The sequence below is a fragment of the Ochotona princeps genome, chromosome 1 (genome assembly GCF_030435755.1).
Source record: "Ochotona princeps isolate mOchPri1 chromosome 1, mOchPri1.hap1, whole genome shotgun sequence".
NCBI classification, from domain to species: Eukaryota; Metazoa; Chordata; class Mammalia; order Lagomorpha; family Ochotonidae; genus Ochotona; species Ochotona princeps.
The window spans coordinates 106126687-106146899 of NC_080832.1; the positions used below are offsets into that span (position 1 = coordinate 106126687).

Genomic DNA, 20213 nt, shown 5'->3' on the forward strand with positions numbered 1-20213 from the left:
ACTCCCATCCTTGCCTGCACTTTGGCCACCCCGTGGACCAGGGATGAACTTGCCCAGCTCAGCCTGCCTTCGGGAGGACTGGCCGGACAGGCTGGCCCAGAAGTGGGCTCAGGGTCATTTAAGCAGGGAATTCTGGAGTCCAGAGGAGAAGGGCCTGGGCTCCCAGGGCACACATCCTCTTCCTCCTGCTGACACCTGCGCTGGTGGCAGAGCCAGAGGTGCTTGATGGCCAGTGGATGGTGGCTGGCACAGTCAGCAACAAGCCCTAAGGGCAGTCCTGGGACAGCTAGCAGCAGCAAAGGGCCCTGCCCCTCTGAATTCTCCCAGGAGGGATCTGAACTGTGGCAGAGCCCAGGGACCAGGTTGGGGTAGCAGCCCAGCTCCTTTAGAAAATGCTTATTGTCCTGGGAGGCCATTAGTGATGGGTTCAAGCACCTGGCTCCCTGTACTCATAGGGGAGACCCTGGTGGAGTTCCTGGCTCCTGGCTTGTGGCCTGGCCCAACCCTGGCTGTTGTAGGCATTTGGGGGAGTGAAACAGCAGATCTGTTTGTATCTGTGTCTCTCTGTGCCCTTCCACTTTGCAAATGCAAAATTAACAAGTTAAAAAAAAAAAAGACAAGAAAATGCATGCAGGTTCCCAACTTGGGAAAAGCTCCTGGGTGGGCATGCACAGGAATCTGCAGTGTCAGAGGCATGGCCCCTCTGGTCCCTCAGTCCTCCCCCTGGCCAGCACCTCACTGCCCTGAAGGCTAGGACAGCTGACTTTGCCCCAGCGGGGTACATTGGCTGCCTGGAGGAGGTTCCTGTGGCTTCCTCCCTGGGTTGAGGGTCTTAATCTCCTGTCCCCCAGCCATGCCTGACTCCACCTCTGGTTCAGGGTCACTTCCTGCAGCTTCAAATTTCCCCACCCCAATCCTATGCAGGAGGAGTCAGGCAAGGAAGTTTGCATTCCACGATGCTCAGACGCAGAGTTGGCCGGTGCCCAAGGCCATCCAAGCGTTGCCCACTGGCCCGGCCCCTGCCGTCCCACCCTTGGGGCTTGGCTGGGTCTTGAGGAATCCCAGGCATGAGGATATGAGTGTCCCAGGCATGAGCAGGCCAGCGGATGGGCAGGACCTGGCTGTGGGGCGAGCCGTGCCCTCCTGAACTTGTGAGGTGAGCCACTCCCCGCAACCTGCTTCCCCCCACCCCAGACATCAAAGGGGATCTCTGCATCACCCTCCGGCAGGGAGTGAAACGCAGGGAGTGAATACTCAAAAAGCAATTATTATTGTTGCATGGGGTGTTGCTTTCTAATTACGAAGGAACAGAAGTGGCATTGTTAAGTACCAAGAGAGATAAGAATAAGGAAGAAAAAAAAGGTCAACATTGTTACAGCAGTGCCCATGCTCCCCCAAGCCCCACTCCCTCATCACTGCCCGGGAAGACCTTGCACTTGTGTGCCAGGCCCTGCTGGGCTCAGAGGTGCTTTTCAGTGCCTGCCTCCCCTGCGCCCAGTGATGGCTCTCACTTCAGGGGTGTTGTCTGCTGTGGGAACAAGGAAAGGTTGGTCCGGGGCTGGACTGTGCCCCAGGCATGGAACAAGCTTGTCTGTGGCAGCAAGGCGGGGAGTGGCCATGGCTGTGGCTGAGGCCATGGCATCTGCCCAACCTGTGCTCCTCCCTCTCCACCCTGCTCCGGGGAGCTGGCTCAGCAGGGTATATACTCAGATGGGCATTTGCACGTTCTCTGCTTCTCTGTTCTGCCCGCCCCATCTCCTTGTAGCCACCACGCTCAAAGGGCCACAACCCCTGCAGGCAGCACCCTGGTGCACAAGGTCGACATTTTCCCAGGGAATAAGTGCCTGGGGTGGGGCCATGTAAAGGGCAGGACACAGCCAGCTCCCCGAGGGACTGTAGCTGTCAGAGTCCTGGCCTGAGGTTGGCCGTGACCTTCCTGCCTGGCTGGCGTGATGGTGGTTCCTGGTAAAGCAGCTCTGAGAACTCGCCCTCCCGGCTCCCTTCCTTCATCCACTTCTCCCTCTGTCTGCCCGGAGTTAGCCTGCTGCTGTCCCAACAGCCTGGGCACTGAGGGGTGGTCCTCAGTGCCATCTGGGTCACCTCCTCCATCCTGAATTCTTTCTTGCCACTCATTCATTCACTCACCCCAGGAATGTATTCACTCAACAGACATTTCTGGCATTGTCCAATCTGGGCTGTCACGTGCAAACCATTGGCTGTTACTGACACTCCAGTAGGCAGGGCTGAGCAGCAGACCACAGCCTTCTGTATGTGGCCACAGGCCGTGCGGCAGGCAGAATGTGAGGACAAAGGTAGGGAAGGCATGAGGACAGGCTCTGAGGCCTCAGCATTGGACCTGTCGCTTGTTAGCTGTGTGACTTTGAGCAGTGTACCCCAGTTTCCTCATTTCCAGAAGAAAACCAATAGCTTGTTTCTTAAGCATTACTAGGAAAGCATTAGCACCTGCTTCCCTCATGGGTTACCTTGTGGGACACACTGGGGAGGGTGTGTTGAATGAACATAGTAAGTTATCTGGCGAGGACCTACTGGATGAATCTTGTGCATGGGGCCAGTGGGAAACAGAGCAGGGGCTAAGGAGGAAGTGAACTTGGGCAGTGGTCTCTGTGTCTCCCATGTGGGTACAGGGGCCTGAGGACTTGAGCCATCCTCCAGTGCTTTCCCAGGCCATAAGCAAGGAGCTGGATGGGAAGTTCAGTAGCTGGGACACAAACTGGTGCCCACATGGGATGCCAGCATCACAGGCAGCAGCTTTACCTACTATACCACAATGCTGCTCTTCCCCCACCCCGCATTGTAATTATTTCAAAGTGTTCAACACAGTGGCATTAAGCACCCAATTTTTTTTATTTTTCACTAACTCCAACGTGCAGGCAAACCTGAACCCGCCCACAGGTTCACTGCCCTGTGTTGTATTTGATTTCTGGCTCCTCCCATCTAGATAGAGGCAGGTCCACCCTGAACCACTGAAGGAAGCCAAGATGTTGTGTCCCTTTTTCCCCAAAACACCTCAGTGTGCGTGACCAAGGGACAGAGGTGTGACCGCACAGAGAGCGCAAGAATGGCCAGGATTTGCATGCTGATATAGTTATTTTATCTGAGACACTGTTTATATCCAGAAATTACCAATTTTCCCGTTAACATCCCTCATGGCACGCACCTCCAAGCTATTGTCTACCCAGGATGGCCCTCCATGTTCAACAGCTAAGGGAGGCAAGTGGGTGGATTCAGCACCCATAGGATTGATGCTGTTTGCATTTGTGCACTGCCCACTGAAGATGGCGCTCTCAATTCCCCTTCCTGGGGCCCTGAGTGTTCTTTGGGTCTAGGACTTTAGATGAGTGTGTGTCTTCCTAGGAGGGAACCATCGGCAGGGTGCAGGATCTCAAGGATCAGACAGCAGCGGGCAGTGGGGGGTGGTGGGTGTGTCCTGGGACCTCCTTGTGCAGGGCGTGGAGCCAGACAAGCCCTTGCTCTGCCTGGGCCGCTGGGCGTGCCTGTGGGCTCCAAGCACATAGAATAAGAGCAGTGATCGGCATCACCTCCAGCTACACATGCAATGGAGCACCCTGGGTGTCCAGAAAGGTGCTCCTAGGACTCCACAGAGCACCGTCTTGATGGCTTAGGGCATATTTGCACCCTTGTCAGGGAGAGGGTTGTAAGTTGCAGCACTTAACTGGCACAGTGTACAGTTACCTCACTGGACCCTCGTGCTGTCCTGGCATCTCTTTTTTGAGGGAGAAATGGTCTCAATGATATGGGGAAATTGCAAGGTGTGGGGGGAAGGTGGCCTTGTGGTGACACCAGCATCCCAAACGGGCACTGGTTTGAGTGCCAGCTGCTGTGCTTCTGATCAAACTTTCTGCTCATGGCCTGGGAAAGCAGCAGAAGATGACTCGAGTCTTTGAGTTCCTGTCACCCACCTGGGAGACCCGGATGAAGCTCCCTGATTCTTGGTTTCTGCCTGGCCCAACGTTGGCCATTATGGACCCCCTGGGGAGTAAGCCAGTGGATAGAAAATGTGTCTCTCCCTCCCTGTCAATTTTTCACAGTAAATCTTAAATACAAATGGCAAGCAGAGAGCTCAACCCTGGCCTGGCCTCCCTCTCACCGAAACCACACTTAAAGGTTATCAGACAATCGGTGATTTGCATGAGTGGGTGGTGCTTGGCCATGCGGGAGACACACCCCTGAGGAGCACCGCTCCACCCTGTCCCAGATCAGAATCCCTGGGTTTGAGAAATGTCAAGAGCAGGGCAGTGTTGGCCACAGCAATCAAGAAGTGGCAAAAAAGATGAGGGGATAGCTCAGAGCAATTCTGGATCCAGAATTTTTTACAAACCAGAGGAGTCTTTGCTGCCCCCCACAAACAGATCAGGCCAATTCTAAGATGGCCCTTGATGACCCAGGGCCTAGTGAGTCTTTCTGTAATATTAAACTTGAACCTACCTCTTTACATATTGAACCCTTTAAAAAATATAATATGTTTTTCTTTGAAATGCAGATTTATAGGGGGTGGCACCATGGCACAGCTGATTAATCCTCCTAATCATTGCTGCCAAATATTTGGGGAGTGAATCAAATATTTGGATGGAAGAGCTTTCCTGTAGCTCCTTCTCTCTATGTCAATCTACATTTTTTCTTTTTAATTTTAAGGTTTATTAATTTTTATTTGAAAGGCAGAGTTATAGAGAGGAGAGACAGAAACAGAAGGACTTTAAAAATCTGCTGGTTCACTCCCCAGTGGCTGCCATGGCCAGAGTTGAGAACCTGGAGCCTCTTTCAGCTCTCCCACAAGGTTTTAAAGGACCTGGGCCATCCCCCACTGCCTTCCCAAGCCACAAGCAGGGAGCTGGAAGGGAAGTGGAGCAGCCGGGACATGAACTGGCACCGATATAGGATCCTGGCACATGTAAAGTGAGAACTTTAGCCATTAGGCTACCCTGCAGGCCCCATATTCAACTCTTAAGCCCAGCAGGGAACACCAACTGACCTTACTCTGTCCACCTTCGGGAGCCACTGTAAGGCGTCTGCAGCCCTAGGCTCCGAGGTCTCATGAGGCGGCCTGGAGGATCCCTGAGGGAGCAGACCTCAGGCTCCTGTGGCAGGGCTTGGCTGGGGCTGCTGTGGGCTGGTCCAATAGGGGAGAACAGCATGGTAGTCTACTGGCTAAAGTCCTCACCTTGCAACCACTGGGATCCCATATTGGCACCAGTTAGTATCCTAGCTGCCCTGCTTCCCATCCAGCTCCCTGCTTGTGGCCTGGGAAAGCAGTCGAGGACGGCCCAATGCATTGGGACCCTGCACCCGCGTGGGAAACCCGGAAGAGGTTCCTGGTTCCCGGCTTCGGATCGGCGTGCACCGACCCGTTGTGGCTCACTTGGGGAGTGAATCATCGGACGGAAGATCTTCCTCTCTGTATATCTGACTGTAATAAAATAAATGAATCTAAAAAAAAAAAAAAGAAGAAAAAGAAAGTCAGACTTACAGAGAGAATGAGAGACAGAAAAAGATCTTCCATCTGCTGGCTCATTCCCCAAGTGACCACAATGGCTAGAATTAGCTGATGAAGCCAGGAGCGTCTTCCAGGTCTCCCACATGGGTGCTGGGTCACAAGGCTTTGGACGGTCCTCTACTGCTTTCCCACGCCACAAGCAGGGAGCTGGATGGGAAGTGGAGCTGCCAGGACCAGAACCGGCACCCATATGGGATCCCAGGGCGTTCAAGGCGAGGACTTTAGCCACTAGGCCACGCCACCGGGCCCTGTAAGTCTGACTTTCTAATAGAAATAAATAAATCTTTGTTTTTTTGAAGGTGTATTTATTTTTATTGCAAAGTCAGATAAACAGAGGAAGGAAGATTTTCTGTCCGATGATTCACTCCCCACGTGGATGCAACAGCCGGAGCTGAGCCGATCTGAAGCTAGGAGCCAGGAGCCTCTTCCAGGTCTCCCATGAGAGTGCAGGGTCTCAAGGCTTTGGGCCATCCTCGACTGCTTTCTCAGGCCACAAGCAGGGAGCGGATTGAAAGTGGAGGTGCCAGGATACTAACCTGGTGCCCATATGGGATCCCAGTGGCATCCAAGGGGAGGACTTTAGCTGCTAGACTACCGCACCAGGCCTGAAATAAATACATATTTTAAAAAGGGGGGGAGGTGCCCGGCTCGGTAGTCTGGTGGCTAAAGTCCTCGCCTTGCACGCACCAGGATCCCATATGGATGCTGGTTCTAATCCTAGTGGCCCCGCTTCCCAATCAGCTCTCTGCTTGCAGCCTGGGAAAGCAATTGAGGACAGCCCAAAGCCTTGAGAGACCCGGAAGAGGCTCCAGGCTCCTGGCTTTGGATCCACTCAGCTCCGGCCATTACAGCAGCTTGGGGAGTGAATCAACGGACAGAAGATCTCTCCTTTCTTTCCTCCTCTGTATATCTGCCTTTCCAATAAAAATAAATCTAAAAAAAAAAAAAAACTTAAAAAAAATATATGACATTCACCACAGGCCGGGAGTGTCCAAGGACTTCTTCTGTATTGCATCATCGAGTCCTCAGGCTTCCCTAGAATGGGTGGATTCTGTTTTTACCACCATTTCCCAGAGGCGGAAATTGGGACACTGGGAGCTGACATCACTTGCACACTAACTCGTCACGAAGGGAGCAGACTTGAGACTCAAATCCAGGAAGCAGTGTTGTCAGCCCCTTGCCATCCCTGCCATCACCCCAGAGGGGCTCAGAGAGGAATCATCCCAGGCTTGGGTTGGGTGGTTATGGCTAGGGCCTAAGCCTTTTTCTTTATTTCTTGTTTTTTGTTTGTTTGTTTTTTAAGATTAATTTTATTGGGCCTGACATGGTAGCCTAGTGACTAAAGTCCTCATCTTGCATGCACCGGGATCCCATATGGGTGCTAGTTTGTGTCCCTGTGGTCCCACTTCCGATCCAGTTCTGTGCTTGTGGCTTGCGAAAGCAGTAGTAGAAGATGGCCCAAAGCCTTGGGACCTTGCACCCACGTGGAAGACCTGGAAGAGGATCCTGGCTCATAGCTTCGGATCCGATCAGCCCAGCTCTGGCCATTGCGGCCACTTGGGGAGTGAACCAGCGAATGGAAAAATCTTTCTGTCTGTCTCTCCTTTTCTTTGTAAATTTGACTTTTTAATAAAAATGAATAAAATATTTTTAAAAATTGTTTATTAATGTTTATTGGAAAATCAGATTTTTAGAGAGAAGGAGAGGCACAGATTTTGCATCCACTGGTTCACTCCCCCAGTGGTTAGCATGTGGTAGAGCTGAAACCAGGAGCCAGGAGCCATTGGGGAGGTGGTGCTGCAGCCTGGCCCTCCCCCAGCATCTGGGTGTACAAGGCTTCACTGTGAGGGTAGAAGGTGACAGGTAGGGATGGTCCAGCAGGCATGTGGGAGTCTGGTAACAGGTGAGTGGGAAGCGTGGGGCTGGGTCACTGAGGATCTTGAAAGCGACCATCAGATGCTCTGCAGCTCTTCAAAAGGACAGGTGTGTGACCTTTGTTGACATATGGAAATGGTGTTTGGGACAAAAGAAAAACAGAATGCAAAGTAGTGTGTACACACAGGCAGCTGTGTAAACACACTGTGGGCTGCCAAGCTGAGAGACCAGCAGGGCATCTGTGGTGCCACAGCTAGCCCCGTTCTCCACATTTCTTGACTTTTCTGTCCATTTCCGATTAAAAAAAAAAAAAAAAAAACTAAGAGCACACAGGTCAGGCTGACAGGTTGAGCTTTGAATTCATTGCAGAGTTGTCTTTGTTTGCTCTGCTTTTTTTCCCTTTTTTTTAAGTATTTCTTCATTGGAAAAGTCAGGGCTACAGAAAGAGGAGAGACACAGTTCATGTGCCAAGTGGCTATAATGGCCAGGACTGAGCCAGAACGAAGATAGCAACCAGGAGCTTCATCTGGGTCTCCCACTTGAGTGGCAGGGGCTCACCTGCTTGGACCATCTTCCTCTGCTCTTCCCACATTAGCTTGATCCAGAAGCAGAGCCAGGACTCAAACCAGCACCCGTGTGGGATGCTGTCATCGTAGGCGACAACTTTACCAGTTACACCCCAACACCAACCCTATGCCTTGTTCTGTATTTGAGATGTAGTGCATAATGTGCTGATCTCACGATTTATGGATTCTGTAGATTTGCTTGTGGCTACAAATTGCTGGTAACTCCGGGACTGGGACTTGCATCACTTGTGGACAAAGGTGGAAGTGTGCAGGGTCATGAGCGTCTGAGTTGCTCAATGCGTGTTCCCCGCTGAGACTAACAAGAGGACCCTTTGCCCTCTTGGGTTGCTGTAGTAACATAAACAAGAGTCCTCTCCTGTCTAGTGCCATGGTGACTTCTCTTGTTTAAGCTGCAGTACTAGGTGCGCACGAGCAGGAAGCTGAGTTGCAGATTACCAGGTAGCCGGGATTTCAATGAGGCACTCTGACATGGAATGTGCTTGTCTCAATTGCTGTCTTCCCTTCTTTTTAAAAAAGATTTACTTATTTTTTATTTGAAAGGCAGAGTCACAGAATGAAAAAGAGACATTTTCCACCCACTAGTTCATTCCTCAAGTGGCCCAACGACTGGAGCTTGCCTGGAAGCCAGGAGCCAGGAGCCAGGAGCCAGGAGCCAGGAGCCAGGAGCTGCTTCTGGGTCTCCCACATGGGTGCAGGATACCAAGGCTATGGATCATCCTCTCTACTGCTTTCCCAGTCCAAAAGCAGGGAGCTGGATATATGAGGTTTGCATGAGCATGACTCTCTAATTTCTCCAGGAGCCATGATACAGCATTAGCTAATACGCTAGTTACTGCAACCTTACAGAGCACAGTTATCACATGCAAACAGCAAGAACTGGCTGTGCCATGAGATGCACTTTGTACAATCTACCCTTCTGGCAGGAATTTGACTCATCCCACTTCAGGCTCCTGACCACAGCTTCCTGATTGTCCGACCCTGGGAGGCAGGGGTGGTGGCTCAAGTCCCTGGGCTTCTGCCACACATGTGGAAGGTCTGTACTGAGTTCCCAGCCTTAGCCCTGGCCCAGCTCCAACTATTGCAGCCACATGGGGAGCAAACCAGTGTATGGGAGTTCTCTTTCTGTGCTTTCAAATGCAGTTTAAAATGTTTTAAATTCTCTATTTGGGCCCAGCACAATGGCTCAATGGCTAAATACTCAACTTGTATGCACCAGGATACTATATGGGTGCCTGTATGGGTGTCCTGGCTGCTCCACTTCCCCTCCAGCTTCCTGTTTATGGCCTGGGAAAGCAGCAGAGGATGGCCCAAGGCCTTTGGGACCATTCACCTGTGTGGGAGACCCAGAGGGAAAAAGCTCCCGGCTCCTGGCTTCAGTTCAGCTCAGCCCAGCTTTGGTCATTGTGGCCACTTGGGGAGTGAACCAGTGAATGGAAGATCTTTCTCTCTGTCTCTCCTTCTTTCCATAAATCTGATATGCCTTTAAAATAAAAAAATAAATAAAATAAAATATTAAATATATCCCCTCTTTGCTGCTTGTCTACTCACAAGTACACTGCAGACTTCCCAGCAGTAAAATGGCAATGATAGGAGAAGGATCTGTTTGTCTCTTCTTCTCTGATCTCTCTCTGGTCCTTTTCAGAATGCCCAGGAGAACCATGGGCTGGCTGTGCCCACACCCTCTGTCCCAGAAGATTTTGTAGACAAAGCAGTGACAGGTAAGGAGACCTCTGGGCTTGGGGTTTGTCCATCCTTCCCCCCTGAAGCTGAAATCCCAAAGCCAAGTGTCTAGCCAACACAGCAGGGAGGGACCAGTTGGCTGCCGACTACAGTGAAGCTGGGAGTTGAACACAGCCAGGCTGGCAAGGTGCCCTTAGCAGGCGAGGCTGGGGACAAGAGACCAGGGTAGCAGTGTGATGGGGTAGAAAGCACTTAAAGAATCCAAGAGGTGAGGGGCAGGACATAAAGCCCTCACCTCTCTAGGCCTTCCGCATTAGGGGACCACATAGTCCTTGGCTAGGGAGACTAGGATGGGTGGCAGGTCCCCTAGTGTCCCAGTCACTGCTGTCTTGGCTGTGGGATCTGTGTAAGCTGCAGAGAGCGCCCCAAGTTTGTCTGCTTGTTCTCTCCCTCTGATGATGCCCAGTTCCTGAATCAGTGCGCCACCCTTGGGTGCTCAACCAATGTCAGTTTTCCCTTCCCTGCTCCGGGTCTCTTGGTTTTGGGGTTGAACAGCAGAGTGGCCTCGGGAAGTGACACATTCCTGGGGCCTGACCCCAAGGAGAAGCAGGAAGGGCTGTGAACTGCAGAGGCTGTGAGGTGCTCAATATCCTTTTAGCCTCAGATTGTGTGGGTGGCCTTTCTTCTGCACCCCATTTTGTCCAGCTGCCCACAGCCTGCTCATGAGGCTCCCTGTGAGGTGGAAGGCTGATGAGTCCTTAGTGGGCTTGGGATCTTTAGAAAGCAGGAGCTATTGGTACAAACGTCTGCGAGGAGGTCCCCACTCCCCTCCCCTGCCCCTTGAGCACCCTGCTCCCCAATCCCTGTGTGTCTTACTCCATCTGTGATGGTCCAGCAACCATGCCCATGGCTTAGCTTTCCAGAGGAAAGGCATGAGTGGGCTGGAGGCTCTCTTGGGTGCTACTCCTCTCGACTTCCCAGACTGGCCTTGGTAGAGAGGCCAGCAAGGCTGCCTGACCTCATTCCCTTGGTCATCTTGACTCTTTCTTCTAGGCTCCGGCTCACTTGTCAATGGTAACCTGCGACTCTACAGCTCTGTGGGGGACCTTCGGCCCGTGCACTATGGCCAGGATCCACTCATCCCCCCGCCTCCCCCAGGACCAGCCCCATGCCCCCCTAAAGATGTCCCATCACGTGCTGCTGAGGAGTCCCCACCACCCCCTCCACCTGCCACAGCTCCTCCCCCACCTCCCCTACTGCTGGAACCCCCGCCCCCACCCCCACCCAGCACAGCCCCACCTCCACCCCCAGCCCCAGGGGCCCTGTCCCCCCCATCCACCCTTTCCTCCCCATCTACACCCACTCCCCCTGACTTCATCCCACCTGCCCCGCCCATGGCCTTTTCAGCCCCACCCCCACCCCCTATGCCAGCCCCAACACCCCCAGCACCGGCATCGCCCCGGGCCCAGCTTTTCCCGCCTGGGAGTGTCACCAAGTGGAAATCAGAGGTGGCTCTGAATGGCAAGCAGCCAGAGGCCCCCAGAGCCAGCCCTCCAAGGAGCCCAGCAGAACTTAATGGGAACCACCTGCAGCCCAACGTGGAACCCCACCTCACTTTCCCCCGCGCGTTCAAGGTGCCACCCCCAACCCCAGTCAGGACTTCGTCCATCCCAGTTCAGGAAGCACAAGGTGCTCCCGCCCAGGAAGAGGGGATCACTGAGAAGGCTCCCAGCCGGCTTTCACTGCCTCCCACCTTCCACATCCGCCCCGCATCCCAGGTCTACCCAGACAAGGCCCCCGACCCAGACCACTCTGGGGAGCTCAAGGTGGAAGCACCCAACAGCCTGAGGCTCTGCCAGTCCCAGACGAATGAGCAAGTTGCTCCCCCTCCCCCTCCTGCTCCCCCACTCCCTCCTCCTGCTCCGCCTCTTCCTCCAGCTGCCCCACCCCTGCCTTCTGCTGAGAAGGCAGCCCCTGCACCTGCTGGCTTTACGAAAAGCCCTAAATCCACTTCCCCTGCTCTCAAACCCAAACCCGAATCCAAACCCCCCAGCCCAGAAGACACAGCCTCATCATCGCCCGTGGACTGGCGGGACCCCAGCCAGATGGAAAAGCTGAGGAGTGAGCTGGCTGCCTACCTCTGTGGCTCCAGGAGAGAAGACCGATCTCTGGGCCCCAGGCCGGGCCCAACTGTGGCCTCCCAGAGCAGAGATAAGAGGGGCCCTGACCTTCCGGAGACCGAGGAGTCCCCCTACAGTGTTCCTGGGACGAGTTCCCATGGTGAGGATGCCAGCCTGGCCCTGCCCCCTGTGGACTATGTTCCCCAGGACTCTCCAACTCCCAGTGTCCAGCAGCTTCGGAATGAACTGGAGGCCCGGCTTTCCTCCTCGGCGCAGAGGGAAGGCAAGCCCAGCCTAGGCTCCCTGCCTCCCAAACCCCGGCTGGAAGGGGGAAGAATGTTTGAAAACGGGATGAATGGCAAATTCTCCAAACCGGGGACTAAGAATTCGTCGCCTTTGTCCTCCTCCCCTCTACCAGCCTCACCACTCCAGGCAAAGGCCACGCCTGGGCCAGTCACACCACCCAAGGCCACACCTGGACCAGCCATACCACCCAAAGCCTCACCTGGTTCATCCACATCACCCAAGACTTCACCTGGGCCAGCTACGCCAGTCAAGGCCTCACCAGTCAAGGCCACACCTGGACCAGCCATTCCACCTAAAGCTTCACCTGGTCCATCTACATCACCCAAGACTTCACCTGGGGCAGGTATACCAGTCAAGGTCTCACCAGTAAAGGATATACCTGGACCAGACAAACCTGCCAAGACCCCACCTCAGTCCATCACATCGTCTCCACGGATGGCAGAGAAGTCAAAATCTGGAGAAGCTGCAGCACCCTCCCCACCAAAGCCACAAGGGTCACCCTTGGGGACCAGAGCCATCGCCTCTCCTATGCTCCCCGCAAAGACCTCCCCTCCCGATCGGGAGGAAGCACCTTTTATCTATAAGCCCCATCGTGGTCAGAACAACCCCAGCCACAAGGTTGCCATGGTGACACCCACCCTGGCACAAGGAGAGACTTCCGGGTTGGGGGGTCTCACTAAAGTGCCAGAACCCCAGAACCTACCAGCCAAGTCCCCTATCTCAGCCCAGCTGGCGACAACAGACCAACTCCTGAGACATCCAGTGACTGGGGAGGTGGTGGAGCAGGGCTCCCCCATGGCCCTGCTGCTAGCTGCCCGGCAGAGGGCACAGAAGGGGAGGCCTTCAGGAACCCCCGGGCTGGGCCGGTCCTCCCTGCCAGGGAGCCTGCGCAACCACAGCAGCCACAGTCCTGCAGAGGCCAGCTCCGACAGCATTTTTTACAGCGAGGGCCGCCCCAATTCCTTCACTGTGGTCCCCAGGTTAGCCAAGGAGGCGGAGAAGGACTCCCGGCCAGCCTCATCGTCATCATCATCATTGGTGGGGCAGTCTTCAGTTCCCAATCAGTGGACGCTCCCACCCAGAAGAGACCCCCAGGACATGGAGCCCATCCACCGGTACAAGTTGTCCAAGGCTGAGCCCCAGCCCCTTGTGGCCTGGGAAAGGCCATCCCCCTGCAACCTGCGCCAAAGCCACCTGCTGCCCAAGTCCTTCTCATCCCCACCCTCTCCTTCCTTGAAATGGGAAGAAGAAGAGGAGGAGGAGTTCAACTTTGAGGTCATCCCACCACCCCCAGAGTTCAGCAATGACCCTGAGCCCACACCCCCAGCTGTGCAGTATCAAGGCCGCCGTGGCTCTCCGCCCCAAAAGGACTTCTCAGACTTGGGGCAGCCCCTTGGTGCACCTCCCAGCGGCTTCTCACGCTTCCCCAGGGGAGCTGCACCCTATTCTGGAGGAGGAACTGAGGGACCAGAGCGCTTCTCCAGCACCGGCCGCTCGCTCATCAAGAAGCGCTTGTATGTTGGGGAGACCAACCGCAGCCCCACACAGCCCCCTGGTGGCCCAGGCCGCAGCCTCAGCACCCCCAACTGCTTCGGGCCACAGTCGGGATCTGGAGGGCCCTTCACTGGGCCTGCGGGCCCCGAGATGCGCCGTGTCAACTCAGCTGGCCGCATGGCCCGTGGTGGTCTGCAGGCACCTAGGCCCACCCTGGAGGGCATTTCCCACGGTGGTGGCACAGCCGAGCCCAAGGCCAGAACTGGCAACGGAGGCAGTGGGGGCAATGACTACGGCTTCGCTCCAGCGACAGTCAGGTGAGCTGGGGCTGGACCACAGGAAGGGAGATTCGGGTGAATGGGGGGGACTGTCCATGGAGGCCCTGCCTTGGCACCACAGAGGATCTGACCAGGCCATGGCCGTCAGTCAGATTTTTTTTTTTAAAGATTTATTTATTTTATTACAAAGTCAGATATACACAGAGGAGAGACAGAGAGGAAGATCTTCCGTCCGATAATTCACTCCCCAAGTGAGCCGCAACGGGCCGGTGTGCGCTGATCCGAAGCCGGGAACCAGGAACCTCCTCCAGGTCTCCCATGCGGGTGCAGGGTCCCAAAGCATTGGGCCGTCCTCGACTGCTTTCCCAGGCCACAAGCAGGGAGCTGGATGGGAAGTGGAGCTGCCGGGATTAGAACCAGCGCCCATATGGGATCCCGGGGCGTTGAAGGCGAGGACTTTAGCCGCTAGGCCACGCCGCCGAGCCCCATCAGTCAGATTTTAATTCCACCCTGTGGCTTGCAGAAAGAACCTGAGAAAGCCACTACCTTTCCCAAGAGGGTGCTGCCAGCCAGCAGCTCTACATTTTCCCGTGTGTGTGTGTGTGTGTGTGTGTGTGTGTGTGTTCAGTCTCCCCAGGCTCCCAATCCCAGGGCCTAGAGCTAAGTGTGGAGTGGAGGTGTGGGGTAGAGGCAACGTTGGCCATACTACCCTATGGTCAGCAGGGTCTGGAGTGCCAGGAGACCTGGCATCTGGTACACTGAGCCCAGAGTTGGCAGGAACAAATGTAGTAGAGCTGAGTTGGTGCTTTGAGTGCCCTGGAAGAGGCAGGGGGTGAGGATATTGGTAAGCCTGCTATAATCATTAACCTCGGGTCTCTTTCTCTCATCCCACCAGGTCTGCCCGCAGCAGCCCCCACTATGGAAGCCCCATCAACACGTTCACCGTGCGACCGGGGACCCGACATCCCATCTCCTATGCCTACTCAGGGACCCATCGGAAAGCTGTGCCCTGAGCTGGGGGGTGCTGTGTAACCTCTCCCCACAAGGGGCATGGGCCCCAGGCACTTGTTTTTGTTGGGGGCAGGGTGGGGGTAGGTGATGGGAGGGATGCAGCAAGGGGGGGGCAGGCGGAGTGGGGCACTGAGGAGGCTGCTCCCCGAGAGACGGGTGGTAAATGAGAAGCAGCCGCCCTGGTCTGGAATGCCAGGAGGGGCTGGAGGGAGGAGAGGGGCACCTCCAAGGCCCTGACCTTCGGCCCCTGCTCTCTGGTACTATCTGTTTTAGCAATACTTGTTTAAAGCTGCTTTTCTGAGCATGGTCTGACAGGTTCTGAAAGCCCCGTGGTGTGGCCTCAGCTGTGCACCAGAAGCCTTGGAGGTAGTGGTGATTGGTTGCAAGTAGCTATTTAGGCTCCACTGGCTGCACCGCCCCCCCCCCCCAACCTACCCAACAGGAATTTCTGGCCACATCAGAGGGGGACCAGCAATATGCATGTACAGCTTGTGGAGAAGGTTCTGGAACAGAAGCCATTGGCGTTGGGAAAGTGGGAGAGGCAGCAGGGAGAAAAAACCACCCCTACCTGAGGAGTTGACTGCTGTTGCTGCTGCTGGGGATGTGTGTTGGCGAGTCTGGGGTGGCAGGACTTGGCCAGCCTGGAGCAGGTGGCCCTATGGCCCTTACTGCAGTGATTTGGGTCAACAGACTTTCTTCCATGTTTATAAGCAGCCCTGGCTTGGATATGTGGTTGCCACAGACATCCCAGGGGGTGGGATTTCTTGGTTTACTTGGTTTTAGATCCTGGTGGACTGAATCCAGGAGCCAGGCCCCAGATGGCCTGAGTCAGAGTGAGGGCAGGGGAGGAGGCTGAGCAGGAAGAGCATGGGGTTCACACGCTGGAAGGAGTATGGGGATGGCAGGTGTGCAGGTGGCCAAAGCCAGCCATCCTAATGGGGCAGGGTCTGGGGACCTGGGTTTGAGAAGTGAATCCTACCCCGACATAGCATGAGCCCTATAAATGTGTATGTGTCCTCCCTGTCTGATGTTTTATTAAAAGAAAAAAAATTAATTTGTTTTCTGGGTTAAGGCTTGGGTGGTGGAGTGTGGACTCCAAGCTGTACATGGCCTTGGCTGGGGGTGGGGAGAGGTGCTGTGGAGAAGGGCTGGGTGTCACTTGGCGTGGGAAATAAACAGGTTGGTCTGCACTGGCCTCCAGTACTAAGGGTGTGCAAAGATGATAGTGGTGTGAGGAGATGCTGGGGAAGCTGAGGAGAGCACAGCCATTTGCAGGGTGTTGGGAACACCTGGAGAAAGCCCAACTTTTTTTGTCTGTTTACAAATTTTTTAATTGTTATTATTTTATGTTACAGTTCCATAGGCCCTGGGATTTCCCTTACTCCCTCCTCAAGTCCCCTCCCCACCACTGAGTTCCCCTATATTATTACTGTAGTATAGTTCTTCATAAACAGTCATATGTCCATCATTGCGGGCATGGAAAATGGCACAAAGTCCAGCATCCTACTGTCAAGATACAGTTAACAGTTTCGTTGGGAGTCCATCTTTGATCTGGAAGTAGAGATGCAAACTGCATCGTATCCTCACATCTTGATATGATAATCTCCATTACACAGTTACTATACATCTCCTTAAATGAAAAGCCACATTACAAAATCAATAACAAAGAAAAATAGAAATTTATAATGCCATTAAGTTCTCAAGAGTTCAACCATCCTGAATTGCTATCAATACTGCCACTCCAATCACGATGAACTCTCTCCAGAATCCACTGGCTGCTATAGTCCACCTTAGAGTCTCCGTCTGCCCAGATATTCACTGCCAACACTGGGTTGTAGTAGTTGATCGATTTGTTCTGTCCTCCATTCTCTGCCATAGTACCAGGTGTCCTCTGGAGGCTCTAATATATTGCCATATTCTCCATGTGCATTTGGATATGTTGTCCACTACTCCTTCTGAACCACTGAGGAGGCCCAGCTCTGACACATGCACTCCATGGTCAGACCGTGGAACCTGCAATTCTGTGGTTGGGGTTCTGAGTCCAGTGGTTCAGTTGCTAGGGAATCACCAAAGAAGCCTCATCTGAGGTTACACCAGATCTGGTTCTTGTGTGTGTTTGCCAATACAGGGTCCATCACCCAAATCAGCTTACACACACACCGGTAGTTGCAATTGCTGGGTTAGTTCTGTCTCCAGCCCCATGTTTTATGCAAACCAATGGCTGTTGGAGTCCAGCCAGATCCTGCCCACCACATACTTGGCCCTCACATAAACCAGTGAGAGCTGCAGTCTAGTCAGAGCGACTCGCAATACCCTGGTTCCCAGCCTTGCCATTATGTACAGCTGACTGGTCCCATCTGTCCCATATCCCATTAGGCTCTTGTACATGTCCATGGGCATTGAAGCTCAGTTCATCCCGACCAGCCCTACTATCCAGTCCACACTGGTGCCAGCAGGGTACCACCATCTGTCTAGCCATGCCTGCACCTGACAGAATTTGCCCCTTGTGCCAGCATCTGCCAGCTGATGCTGCAGCAAAGCCCAACCCCCCATACCCACTCTGACTTATACATGTACTAGAAGGTATGGTCAGCCCAATGTGGCTTTTCCCTGAGCCAGCTCACATGTAGGCTATTATATGTTGTGGCCCTGCCCGGCCTGGTCTTCCCCCATCCCAGCTCTCATGCTCACCAGTGGGAGTAGTGGCCCAGTAGAGGGGGTTCCCGCAGCTCCTCCCACTGGGTCTGTCCCCACCCCACCCCTTGTGTTTCACATGTGCTGGTTGGGTGCTGGGGCCCAGTCTGGCACAGCCTGTCTCACCTCATCATTTGCCAGTGGGTGCTGTATAGCCTGGCCAGGCCCGGCCTAACCCCAATTCCAGCTCATGCTGGTGGCAGCTACAACCTAGCCCAGCCCTGCCAACCCCCAGTCCCGGCTGTTCCTAATGTGGACTGGCTGGTATTGCGTCCCGACCTGGCCTGACCAACACTCCATTCTGGTGCTTGGATTTGCCAGCAGGTGATATGAACTGACCCAGCCTGGCCTGCCCCTGATCTGTGCCAAATGTATGCTGGTGGGTACTGTATTTTGGCCTGGTCTGGGCTGCTCCCTGTCTTGTTTTTTTTTTTTTTTAAAAAAAGATTTATCTTGGTTCTTTTTTTTTTTTTTAAAGATTCATTTATTTTACTACAAAGTCAGATATACAGAGAGGAGGAGAGACAGAGAGGAAAATCCTCCATCCGATGATTCACTCCCCAAGTGAGCCGCAACGGCCGGTGCTGCACCGATCCGAAGCCGGGAACCTCCTCCAGGTCTCCCACGCGGGTGCAGGGTCCCAAAGCCTTGGGCCATCCTTGACTGCTTTCCCAGGCCACAAGCAGGGAGCTGGCTGGGAAGTGGAGCTGCCGGGATTAGAACCGGCGCCCATATGGGATCCCGGGGCGTTGAAGGCGAGGACTTTAGCCACTAGGCCATGCCGCCAGGCCCATCCCCGTCTTGGTTCTTGCACTCACCTGCAGAGGGCGTGTTCTGACAGAGGAGTTCCCAAGCTGCTCCATCAGGATCTCCCCCAATGCCAGATCTCATGCCCACTGGTGGGTCCAGGGCCTGACCTACTTAGTTCACCTCCTGTCCTACAGGAACAGTGGCCTTTCCCTGACTGGCCCTCACCCATTCCGGTTCTTGTTGGATGTTTCAGCCTAGCCTAGTCTGGTCCATACCCAGACACAGCTCAGGCATGGCTCAGCAGGGTCAGAGACCTAGCCTAGCCTATCCTACACCCATCCTGGTTCTCACAAGCAACAGTGGGTGCTGGGGTCTAACCCAGTCCAGCACACCCCTTACCTAGCCCACACCCATGCTGAGGGATCCTGCAGCCATATCCTGACCAGATCACAGCCCTCACCCTGCCCCTTATGCTCACCGATGGGAATCACACTCCGGCCAGGGCATCCCCTTTGCTTCCCAACCAGGCCTGTTCCCATTCCACAGATCCACACGTGCCAGTGGTTGCTCTGACCTGGCCTGACATAGCTCCTCATCTGGCTTAGCCTTTGCCTTTGGATGCTGCAGCCTAGCCTTATCTAACCAGCATCCAGACCCAACTCTTGTTGGCGGGTACTGTAACCTCGCCCTGCTCAGTCTGCTCCCATTCTTGGCTCATGTACACTAGCAGATGTCATACCCTACTCCGGCATGACCTGTACTCCAGCCTGGTTTCTGCACTCACCAGTGGGCTAAGGTTTGCTTGGCCCTGCCTGGTCCACCCCCTTCCAAAACCAACCCACACACTTGTCAACAGATGGAGCTACCTTCCTCAGCTTCCCTGAACCCTAGGTGTGGACCACATGCTCACCAGTGGGAGCTATGACCCCGGGGGTAGGGGAGTTTTCCAGGTTCCCCCACTCAGCCCACTCCCAGACCCAGATCTCACATGCACCAGCAGGTGCTAGGCCCTTGCCCAGCATAGCCTGCTCCTCCATCTTGGCCTTTGTATGGGCTGGTGAATGTTGTGGCCTGGCCCGCCCCACACCCTGTTTTGAGATACACATGCAGGTGCTGCAGCTTGGACCTGCCCAGCCTATTCCCGGCCCCAGTACTTCTGAGTATTGGTGGATTCCATGTTCACATCTAGTTCAGTCCATCACTACCCCAACTCTTGAGCTAACCAGTGGGACTTATATTTTCACAAGGTTGGGTCCACTTATTCCCCACAGAATCTACCCCCGGACCTGGTTCTCTCATGTGCTGGTTAGTGTCATGGCCCTGCCTGATGTGTGACCTGTCCCCTATTCCAACACTCAGTCAGATACTGGGATCTAGCTCTGCTAGACAGGCCCCCAGTCAAAGCTCTCGTGTGAGCTGGCATGTGGCGGTCAGCGATGCTCTGCGCTAACAAGCCCATGTCAGGACCACAATTCCCATGTGGGCTGGTGAACCAGTCTGATGCATACAGATCTTCCAGTCTCTCCCCTCCAAACCACCAGGTCTCAGTCCCCTCGCTTACCTACAAGTATAGTGGCCCTGTTGTTGGGTGTCCCTTAGGATTCATTCCTTACCTACACATATGGTGGCTTTATCCATGGATGTCCCTAGGCAATAATTTGTCGCCCCCAAGTCTCCAGAGCTTGACAGCAGGCAGAGCCTGGCGCCAGTTGGCGCTCTGGCTGCCCAAGTCAAGATGACCCCAGCCACTCAGAAGCAGCTAGGCCAGGCCATGACCCCTGCAACCAGCCAGAAGTGGCTGATGCGGTGAGGGGACCCATTTGCATGCCCAGCCCTTCAATCTCTCCAAGCCGGGCCCAAGATGGCCCTACCCGTACCTAGCCCT

The 20213-nt window shown here is 54.4% G+C and overlaps 2 protein-coding genes across 2 annotated transcripts in view; one reads left to right on the plus strand and one right to left on the minus strand.

Moving 5' to 3' along the window:
* The window catches only part of C1H6orf132 (chromosome 1 C6orf132 homolog), a 31337-nt gene extending 16179 nt beyond the window's left edge, over positions 1-15158 (plus strand). Inside the window, exons 3-5 of the mRNA XM_058662996.1 lie at positions 9638-9713; positions 10729-13912; positions 14769-15158. Coding sequence (XP_058518979.1) covers positions 9638-9713; positions 10729-13912; positions 14769-14886 — 3378 coding nt within the window. The 3' untranslated portion in view covers positions 14887-15158. The remainder of the gene's footprint in view (positions 1-9637; positions 9714-10728; positions 13913-14768) is intronic.
* Positions 1-20213, minus strand: part of CIMIP3 (ciliary microtubule inner protein 3) — a 216296-nt gene that overhangs the window by 33166 nt on the left and 162917 nt on the right. The window lies entirely within an intron of this gene.